At 48.9% G+C, this 11,007-nt stretch overlaps 1 protein-coding gene across 1 annotated transcript; it reads left to right on the plus strand.

Moving 5' to 3' along the window:
• Positions 1-1,093: 1,093 nt before the first annotated feature.
• LOC136649419 (lymphocyte antigen 6E-like) lies at positions 1,094-10,785 on the plus strand. The gene is made up of 3 exons (XM_066626019.1): positions 1,094-1,215; positions 4,831-4,950; positions 9,475-10,785. Exons 1-3 carry the CDS (start codon positions 1,164-1,166, stop codon positions 9,681-9,683), a joined length of 381 nt encoding a protein of 126 aa, XP_066482116.1. The 5' UTR covers positions 1,094-1,163; the 3' UTR covers positions 9,684-10,785.
• The last annotated feature ends 222 nt before the right edge of the window (positions 10,786-11,007 follow it).

Raw genomic sequence — 11,007 nt, forward strand, 5'->3', positions numbered from 1 at the left:
GCAAGAGTGAGAAATAAAATTCTTTTTTGCTTTGCTTCATTGGAGTCTGACTTGAGTCTTTGCAAAAGACAAATGCATTTCTCACAACTGTGCAAGAGGTGTGTGTGGCAAACAGTTTGTTCTCATGTGGTTCTACATGCCTGTATTAGAGTTCTCACGTGTATTATAAAGAAGCCCAGTTGAATTCATTTATTCGTATAAGTTCTGTCTCTGTTGCATTTATTTATGTCAATGTATTCAGATTTGAAATGCAAATTAATTCCTTACTTTTCCTGTCTCCGACACAGTGTCAGGGAGACGATGTGGACCCCCTGCCAAGGTTTGCCCACCCCTGCTGTGGACATTTCCAGGGTGACTTTTCCATTGATTTGTACTTTCTATTGCATTTTCTGTTTGGATTCTATTGTATCTTATGGTATCTTTTAGTTTCTTCTCTCTGTGATTATGATCTTCTGGCCACATCCTTTTGGCTGCTGGGAAAGGCCTGATCCACCTTGGCAGAGCGTCTCTCTCTCTGCCTGAACAAAACCTGGAAAGATCCACCTTGTGGTTCCTTCTGGAGCGCCAGCCAGTGCCAGGCTTGGAGGGCTGCCCGCTTCCCTTTGAGTTGGAGAGAGGGAGGCCATTGAGAGCGTCTGTTCATCTTGGCAACCGCAGTGGCACGGGGGCTGCATCTCAATTCAGCCGCTGCTGCTAAGGGACCAGCCCCTTGCTCTCCCCCCCTCCTACTCCTGCAGCTCATGGCTGGCTTGCCTGGTGTCACCAGTGGGTGGTCGCTGCGGGGTACGAGAAGTGGGGGGGGGGCGCTGCATTTGGGCGTGCGGCAGTGGCGTAGCCAGAGGGGTGGCAAAGCACTAGGTTTGGCAGGGGCCCCTCCCCTTCAGAGCCACTCTGGGTGGGGGGTGCAGGAGGGAGGCACTCGCCTGGCATGGCTCCGAAGGGGAGGGGTCGCTGGCACGGCGCGCTGAGGCTCCCTGCCAAACCTGGTGCTTTGCCCCCCCTCTGGCTACGCCACTGGCAGCCGCGCTGCGAGCGCCTGACAGCCCTCCCCCTCCCTCCGTCCCTCCCCGGCCCCTCCCCTGCTCCGCAGCCAGCAGCCCTTATACCGCGCCCGGCGGGAGCTCCGCGGAAACTCCGCCTGGGACCTTCAGCACAGCCCAAGGATGAAGGCTTCCTTCGCAGCGCTGCTGGCCGCCCTCCTCTGCGTGGAGAGAGGTAAGGCTGCTGGCCGCAACCCTGTGCACGCTTGCCTGGGAGTAGACCCCACTGAACACAATGGGACTTACTTCTGAGTAGACCTGCATGGGCTTGGGCTGTAATCCCCCCCCCCCCGCTGGGCACCTGCTGGCACTGATGCTGCAGGGGACTTGGCACCTGGCATGTCCCCCCCCCCATCAGTGCTGCCCTTGATGCAACCCCCAGGGCAGGTTCCAGGTCTGGTTCTTGACTGTGCTGCTTCCTCCCCTGATCTTGCCCACCCCCACTTCTCCCCCCCCTCTCACTGCCACCCAGAATCTGCAGCAAATGGGTCTCCTTTTTGTAGAAGCTCCAATGACTGGTGATGGTTGTTCAGCTGGATCTGTCGCAGAACAGGGAGGCTGGTGGAGGCTGACGTTCTAGAGCAGGGGTGTCAAACTCGTTTCATACAGGGGGCCAAAGGTAGCGTTCAGGGCTCCAGCTGAGGGCCAGAAGTGATGTCACTAAGCAGCAAGTGACATCGTTAAGCAGCTAATGGCCAGAAATCAGACCCTGTTCTCATGTAGAGACTCATTAACTGCAAACGACAGAAGAGAAAGTACACAAATCTTGGCTGTATTTCAAGATTTGGGAAAGCCCAATTTTCACATGGGCTGCCATTTCAGCTCTAACAGCAGCCGAGAGCCTGAGGGCCGGATAAAAAGCTTCCGGGGGGCCACATCCGACCCCCGGACCTTGTGTTTGACACCCCTGTTCTAGAGCGAAAGGGGGGTTGTTCAGGTGAAGGGAGCTGAACCTGCCCAGTACCCCCCATTCATTGCCTTGAGGCCTCTACCCCAAAGTGCTTCTTCCCACCCCAACTGTGACTGCTTTTGGGTCTGGAGTTTGACCGAGGAGAAGAGCAACAAGGAGGGGAGCAATGTCCAGAGGCAAGCTCTGGGGAACGTGGGTCAAGGCACCTCCAGCCCTGCTCTGAAAAACAAGCTTCACATATCCCTCCCACTTGAGATATCACTGGGGCTGACCCAGCCTTAAGCAAATAGAGCTGCTGCCTTTGGTGTGCAGAAAAACACCTTTTGCTCCTAGCTCTGGACTTCCCTTTGTGCCTGGAGAAGAGGAGGGGATTAATGAACATCCATTCCTAGTTAAGAGAAATGAGGCACAGGGAAAAAAAAAGGTTTCTGCGGTGAGACTGATTTTCCTCTGTGGGCAAACTCTCCTCCTAGCAGAGAAGCGGGTGTGTGATGGCGGCTGCCCCAGCTGGAGCTAACCAAGCCGGCATTCCCACAGCACACGCTCTTTGTCTGTGTGCCCAAACTGGGTTGGCTGGAAACAAAAAGAGCGCTTCAGAATGTAGTTCACAGAATGATGCAGCCTTTTCCAGACAGGGCTGAGGGGCTCTCAGCATTGCCTTGGGGGCTCTGTTCAAACAGGTGGGTCTGTGCGTGCCCAGAAAGTGAGCAGGGCCAACCGCTCTCATCTAGAGAGACCCCCAAAGGCTGGGCCCTCCCTGGATTGGAAAAGGGAGAGGGACCCAGAGAGGAAGAGAAAGGTGGAGTCCTTAAAACTGAGAACTGGATGGAAAAACCCTCCACCTCTGTCGATTACACCCTGTGTGGTTGTAAAGAGACAACTGTAACCTACACTGTTTAGAGAATGATTTGCAAATGTACCTTTTAATATCATACTTTAAGGATATCCTGCAAAATATTTAATCAGAAGGGGAGTATCTTGGACTTTTGGACACCTTCTCTTTTTAGCAAGGTAGTTTGATTTAAGATTTTTGGGTTGTTTTGTCATGCCCACTCAGAGATCAGCAGAACTGGCAGTGGGAGGGCCTCCTTCAAGGCCCAGCTGGGCATTGGCACTTATAGTCTGAGCTGTTTGTCAAAGGAACAAACCCAAAACACGCCTCCGATTGAGACATTTTCACCCATTGCGCAGAAGCAAAGCCAGCTCTGACACCATGCATTCACACAGCCACACTGTCTATAGTTTTAGGCACACATGCCTCTTTTCCATGCAAACCTAAAAATACGTGGGCACAGTTTCAATGCTGATCCATTTTAAATGCTCATCCAGAGAGACTCCCCAAGGCCAGCCCCTCCACAAGGCTAACTGGCCGTCTCAGGCAGCAGATTGGTGCGGGGTGTCCATCCCTGCCTGCCTCCACTGTCCCTCCTTCTCCTTCTACTCCCTGGACTGGAAAAGGAAGAGGGGCCCAGAGCGGAAGAGAAATGTGGAGGAGAGTGCTCAGCTGGCACATTGGAGCATGGGAGGAGCAGAGGCCGCCACATCATTGAGTGAGTGGGGGCAGCATTTGGCCTGCAGCCTCAAGCACAGGGAGGTCTTGGGCTGGCCCTGATCCTCACACAGGGTTAGCTGGCAGACTGAGGGCCCAATCCTATCCAACTTTCCAGCTCCGTTGCAACCTCAGTGCAGCCCTGAGATAATGGCACAAACATTCCCTTACCTTGAGGAGGCCTCCGTGACTGACTCCCCACCACAGGAAGCAGTGTATGCCCCATTGGCACTGCTGCACCGGCACTGGACAATTGGATAGGATTGGGCCCTGACCAGGGTGAAGACCCACAGCTTGGTGGTAGAGCACGTGTAGAAGGTCCCAGGTTGGGTCTTGGGGGGCATCTCTGGCTAACAGATCAGTGAGGAGAAAGACCTCTCTGTGTCTGGAGTGCTGCAGTCCATCAGAGCAGGCAAAGGAGACCAGTGGTCTGGCTCAAAGCTAAACTTCAGCTTTGCACATGGGAGAAAGACCCTCCCCTGCCCCAGCTGTACAATTAAACAAAGCATAAGAACATAAGAAGAGCCCTGCTGGATCAGGCCAAAGACCCATCTAGTCCAGCTTCCTGTATCTCACAGTGGCCCACCAAATGCATCAGGGAGCACACAAGACACAACCTGTGTCCTGGTGCCCTCCCCTGCATCTGGCAATCAGAGGCAGCCTGCCTCTAAAACCAAGAACTTGCACATACTTACCATGACTTGTAACCCATGATGAACTTTTCCTTTGGAAATTTGTCCAATCCCCTCTTAAAGGCATCTAGGCAAGATGCCGTCACGACTTCCTGTGGCAAGGAGTTCCACAGACTAATTATACGCTTCGTGTCCCACAGGCTCACTCTGCTCAGTTCTCTGTGCATTGCACTTCTCAGATCATGCAACCTTTGCAGCTGTTATTCTCTCCCCAAACTCTGGCTTGGCTGACACAGGCATTCATTAAGTTCCTCTTTTGAGGTATGCACAATAAACACCTGCTAACAGCTGCTACTGCCGGGAGGTGTCTGCTGATGAAATGAAGGCATGGCATGCTTGTTTTGGGCACCCTCAAAGAGCAGTCTGGGCACAACGCCTGCTTGATTCTGGCTGGGACACACACTGGGGCAGCAGCGTTCACCAGTTTCAAACAAGGCTTCATTGAATGCAGGTTTCCACAAAGAAACGGCAAGCACAGCCGTAGTTTCCCTGCCAAAAGGGGTGGGGGAAGCGGTGATTTGATCTTCTAGCAATCTGCAGACCTGATGGCTGGCCTTCTGCCAAGCCCTGAGCCCAGGCTAGGCATTGGATTCGTTCTCCTGTCTCACAAGAGTGTTCTTGGCCTCCTCCCTCTTGCAGTGTCCTCCCTGATGTGCTTCTCCTGTGACAACGTCGACGCCAACTGGAATTGCCTGAGCATTAAAACATGTGCCGAAACGGACAAGTACTGCATCACCAAGTATCTGGGGGGAGGCGTTGGTAAGCATTTGTGCAGTATAAGCATTCTTGGATCCACTCACTGGAGAATGGCAGGGGAATCAATAGCATAGCTGGAGGGGGGCAGGTGCAGTGCACTGTGTAAGCTGCCCCTCCTGAATGCGCTGGAGCTATTCCGGGCAGCGATGGCAACATGCATGTGCTGAAAGGAACACCTGCACGTTGCCATCACTGCCCAGAATGGCTCTGAGAGTAAGTGGGTGCGGCCGCTGACATGGCGCATTGCGGTTCCTGCAGTACTTACTGCACTGACCTCCTCTGGCTACACTTCTAAGGGGAACTCCAGACCAGGCCTGTGTGGCCTTGTAAGCTGAGCACAGGCCAAGCAGCTCCTTGGGATGTTTGGGAAGTGCTAGCACAGGGGCGTCAAACTCATTTAATACAACCGGTTGAATAGCATTCCTGATGCCTGCTGGTGGCCAGAAGTGATGTCATTAAGCAGGTCATGATCAGAAATAAGCACTTTTATCTCACGAAGGAACTGTTCTAGCTGCAGGTGGCAGAAGAGAAAATAAGCAAATCTTGACCATATTTTCAAGATATAGGAGAGCAGAATTATCATGTGGGCTTCCCTTTTGGCAGTGACTCCTCAGCACAGCTTAGTAGCTGAGAGCAGCTGATGGTGGCGCTGGGAGAGCCCAGGGGCTTCCAGTAGCCACATCCAGCCCATGGGTCTTATGTTTGACACCCCTGACCGCCCGTTCTGCGGTGTTACCTGTAAAAGTGGTGGTGGTGGTGGTGGTGAAAGAGAGAGGGAATTAACCCACACAAGTACCATTTGTAATCCGAGCAGTGTACTGAGATAATTGCCCAAGATTTCTTACGCCCATAGCTGGTGAATCATCTAGAATCTCCTTTGCCAGGCAGGCAGGCAACCTCTTGGCTGCCTCGCGCAGTGCCTTCAAAAGATGGGGATTGCTAATACTCCAGCAAAAACAATGGGAGATGTGGCACCTTCAAGACCAATACATTTGTTTCAAGAAAGTCTTTGAGCTGACTTTGCTTGGGACACAATGTTTGTATTGTTTTGGAGTTTGTTACAAAAAAGCCACCCAAGCGCCCCCTCATTTGGACCAGATAACTGGGCTCACAGCTTCATTCAGCCACTTAGAGGTCATTGTGTGCCTTGGGACACTTGCTGTCTTTCATCTACTTTGCAGGGTTGTTGTGGGAATAAAATGGGATCACTCCATCTCTGCTGCCTTGAGCTCCAGGGATGAAAATCTGAGAACGAGCTCCTGCCCCCAAGAGCCACACTACTAGATGAGACGGTGGCAGATCTAGAATTTGTTCCCTCTGAAGGAGTGTGTGTGTATGTGAGTGTGTTGAAGGGATATTCAAAGCAGACCCTGAACATGCAGAAGAGAGAGGGGCTGTTTGAGCTTTTCTCCCCCAAATTTCTTCCAGTTATTTTTCTTCCAGTGGAGCTCTGTGACAAGAAGTCATTCCTGAAGGAGAAAAGTAGCTGGGTGAAAGGGTTTTAGGAGAAAAATGCAGGCGAAAGGAGAATTTTGCTAACCCCTCTTGCTCACCAATTCTGTGTTTTAATCTCTTTCTCCCCCCCCCCCCCACATAGACAAGTTGTGCCATTATATCTCCTCACACTCTCCATCTAACATGTTCATACATCCATTTGAAGATTGAAAGTCAACCTCTCCAGACCAGGTGATACTGTTCTCTTGTGTTATCCTGACATGAGTGATCAGCTAAACAACTTGCAGGTTTGTCCTCTTGGACCTAGCAAGAACCTTGGCAGTTTGTATCTGCTGCTGCTATCTCAGGCTGCAGAGACCAGGCAGAGGGGGGCCATCTGGGTAAACCCCCCCCCTCCCAGGTGAGCACTGAACTGCAGAGGTTCTTATTAGAAGTCAGGCCCACAGAAACACCTGCCGGGCAAAGAGATGTGACAATCCACCATATTAATGGTGAACATGGAGTAGATAGGCAAAGAGTCAAATTGGAGCTAGTTCATTAAAAGTTCAAAAGAAATGGGAAATAAACAAATTGAGGGAAAGGAAGAGGGACAGAAAAGTAGAAGCAGAATGAGGGAAAATGACTGAATTTGTCTGTAAAGCACAAAGAAAGTGTTTCTTCAAATGGATGCAGTAACTCTTAACACCCAGCTGATGGAGCTATGAGGATACTAAAAGAATTTTTTGTTTTTATTTAAGACAAAACAAAACAAAGGCCACAACCCTAATCAACTTTTTAGCACTGACATAAGGGCAATGCAACTCCAAAGTAAGGGAACAAACATTGCTTTACCTTGAGGAGGCCTCCATGAATGCCACCCAACTGCAGGATGCAGAATATGCCCCACTGGCACAGCTATGCCAGTGCTAGAAAGTTGGTTAGGATTGCGCCCAAAAACAATCAGACATATAGAAGTACATCCTTAAATTACAGCAATTTTGAAGTGACTAAATACTTTTATTTTTTATAATTTTCCCTATTACAAATATTTACCATATAACATAAAATTCAATGTTTGTATATTTTTTTTAGAAAAAAAGACCTATAAAGAAACATTCTTAAGAAAACAACATTCATCCTTGAGAAAAATCACTATATCTATACAAATACACCTATCTTCATATCTAGTATCTACATTTCATTTTATATAGTTCCAAATACATGTGTAAAATATAAAAATAAACACTTATTTCTTCTTCATGTCAAGCCTCAAATTAAAATATGTGTTTTTATATTTCATTAAAAGATTTTTTATTACACTTTTCTAAAAAATACACTTAGTATCAAATTACTTAAAAAGAAACCTATATTCACCCTAAGATATTCATTTGGCGATTAATTCAATTCATTTAATCACTCAGAGCTCAATTCTATGCATGTCTACTCAGAAGTAAGCCCCATTATAGTCAATACGGCTTATTCCTAGGAAAGTGTGGATATGATTGTAGCCTTAATTTCTTCATATTCTCTTGTTAAGAACATAAGAACAGCCCCACTGGATCAGGCCATAGGCCCATCTAGTCCAGCTTCCTGTATCTCACAGCGGCCCACCAAATGCCCCAGGGAGCACACCTGATAACAAGAGACCTGCATCCTGGTGCCCTCCATTGCATCTGACACAGCCCATTTCTAAAGCCCATTTCTTGTAATGTCCCACCCCATATATGTCAGCTATCCCATATACTTTAATCAACTACTTTACGTACAAGATCTAACTCCTCTCCTCTTCCCCACATCCTAAGGCTTCCCTTTTTATTAACTCTGTGACTCTTGCTCATACCCTCTTCCCAATCTTCCTTCTCTAACCTTTTAACTCCTCCACCCCCCCAGAAGATTACATCTGACTGCTGTAACTGTACATGTCTTCTCCTGGTCCTTTACCTGCTGACCAAGTCCAGCTTGATTCTTTCCTCCTCATGGGGGTCCCACTGCCAGTCATTTTTTTCTTGCTTCACTTCTGTTCCTTGTACTTCTCCTGGCGATACTTCTAGATATTTTTGCAACTCAACATTGGAAGGAATCCTGGTCCTCTGCATTCACTGGAGAACAAGTGGGGGTACTTCCATGTACCAGAATTAGGTGTCAGTGGGAGAACTGGGCAGAACACCCCCCCCCACCCCAAAGTCCTGTGTGCTTGGATGTTGTGTCAGTTGTTGATAAGTTACCTGACTGGAGGAGTGGAGCCCACCTGCCTTTCCATCCCACCCTTTTACCTTGACAGGCAGGTTTGGCTTCCCAATGGCAGCCACCTGCCGATCTTGAAGGAGGGTAGCTGTTCCAGACAGTGAGAAGGGCCCCAGTCCACAAAACATGCACTTGTTGAAGTTTCAAGCAGTCAAAGCACAGAAGCTGCTTGCAAAGGATGTCCCGGCAACCTCTTGGGCTTCTGAACTTGCACAGGAGTTTCTACAGAGTTTAGAGTGTCCAAAAATACAGGAAGAAGGCAAAAACAGTGGACAATACAGGGCATTCAACTGTCACCCCTTCATGTGGTTCTCTGCCATCACAGGGCCCAATTCTATCCGACTTTCCAGCACTGGTGCAGCCACAATGCAGCCCCGTGGTAAGGAAACAAATGTTCCCATACCGAGGAGGCCTCCGAGACGGTGTCCCCACCACGGGATGCAGTGCATGCCCCATTGGCACAGCTGCACCGGCAATTGAAAATTGGATAGGATTAGGCCCACAGAGTACTATTCCAAGAAGCAATTATGGGGAGAACTGTTGCCTCCCAGGGGCTGCCACGAACAGCAAATAATGTTGTTGATGTTTAAAAGCAGCAGTGTTGGTGTGAAATAAGTTGCAAGGTGGGGGGTTCCATTCCATTGCCCCCAATGCCTCAAGATTTTGAACCAGATCTGACCTGCAGGCTATAGCTGAGCACAAGAGTGGCTCAGGTTGTTTGAAGGAGAACAGTTGGCAATCCAAAGAGACACAATAACCTCGACCTCTGATTGAACAAGCTACTCCTGAAAAGCGAATGGGCAAATGTCAGGAATTCACCCTTCTGTCTTGCTTTCCTTCATTTTCCAGGTGACAACCACAAACAGTCTATCAGCAAGGGGTGCTCTGCAGTCTGCCCCCAAGCAGGACTAGATCTTGGCATCATGGCTTTCTCTGTCAAGTGCTGTGATACCAGCTTGTGCAACACGAGTGGAGCCATCAGTGTGAAAAGCAGCTCGCTGATGCTGGCAGTGGGCGTCTTGGCCAGTTTATTCTACATCTTTCAGACCAAACTGTGATGGGGACTTTACGATGGATGTCTCCTTCAAAGAGAAGCCCAAACCCTGTTTAGTGCAAAGCTGCGTGTACAAATACCTAACCAGTATCTACCAACTTGGAGTTCTTTAGTAGTCAAGGGGGGGTAGCCTATCCTGTTTCCCCCAGAATATTCCCATGCTGCTCTGAACACAGACAGCCATGTATATATAAAGTGCCAACCTGGAATTACTCATGAGTAGTCTGTCCAATCTAGCAGGGAGGGCTTCAGCCCGCTGCTTGGTAGAGCAGGCTGAGCCCTCCTCCCAGAACTCAGATCTACTCATGAGCAAATGGACCAACCACTTGCTCAAAAGAATATGCTGGAGCCCTTCATCACGGAATTGCAAATGGGTAAACACTCCACTTTGCCAATCTGCCAGTGCACCTACTCATGAGTAAGCACCTCAGGGCTTGCTATTTCGAATGACACATCGTATTTGTCTTAATGGAGGATGACTACATGGGCACAAGCGTCTTTTTTAACAAGGAACTGTCTACCCAAGAACACTTGGAACGAGGGGAGGGGGGCTGACCAGGGAGATAACCGGGACCAGACATAGAGTGCACTGGCTTCTTCTAGAATGCACACTGGAAGAAACAGTTGATGTTTCAGCCGCCTTGGGTGCCCTTTGGGGAGAAAGGTGGAATACAAATCTAATAAATAAATAAATAAATAAATGTGGGCTCTCACTCCTGGAAGGGATGTTTAGCTTGGAAGGTCCCTGTGCTGTCTTCTAGAGTTGCTGTTCTTGTAGAAACCTGGGCGCGATACACAGGCAAGCGCTGCAGCAAGAATGAAACAATAACTAACTTGTTTACATTAATTTTGCACTCGTCCCTGGTTGTTAAGTCTGCAGTGCTGAACCCAGTGAGACTGGTGAGTAAATATGCGCAGCATTGGGCTGAATGTCCATTTCTCTTTAGCGCCACCATGAAGTCAAGAATGCAAACCCCATCCAAAGGGGGAAAAAATCACCCCAAGAAATCCAGACAATTGATACTTTTCTTGTTTCATATCCTACCCCCCCCCCTTTATGTGGAGTGTATATTTTTCACTGAGGATTCTTAACTGGAATTAAAAATGCTGACTGAAAATTGATTTCTTTGGGTTGTGTGGATTCAGAGATTTATCTTTATTTTCAGGGATGTTGGTTTTGCAATAAGCAAATGGTATTCTAGTCCTTTCTGGCTTAAAACAGGGGAGGCAGTCAGAAGAAAGTTTGACTCTTACAAACAGAAAGATACCGGAGGAATAGCAGGTTGTTTCTCTTACCTCCCAGTTTTTGTTTGTTCTCATTTAGCTAC

Source organism: Tiliqua scincoides, chromosome 4, assembly GCF_035046505.1.
Source record: "Tiliqua scincoides isolate rTilSci1 chromosome 4, rTilSci1.hap2, whole genome shotgun sequence".
In the NCBI taxonomy this organism is placed as follows: Eukaryota; Metazoa; Chordata; class Lepidosauria; order Squamata; family Scincidae; genus Tiliqua; species Tiliqua scincoides.

Coding starts and splice junctions, on each gene's coding strand:
- LOC136649419 (XM_066626019.1), top strand. CDS start 1,164: ATGAAGGCTTCCTTCGCAGCGCTGCTGGCCGCCCTCCTCTGCGTGGAG. Junction 1,216..4,830: donor CCTCCTCTGCGTGGAGAGAG/GTAAGGCTGCTG, acceptor TCCCTCTTGCAG/TGTCCTCCCTGATGTGCTTC. Junction 4,951..9,474: donor GTATCTGGGGGGAGGCGTTG/GTAAGCATTTGT, acceptor TTCATTTTCCAG/GTGACAACCACAAACAGTCT.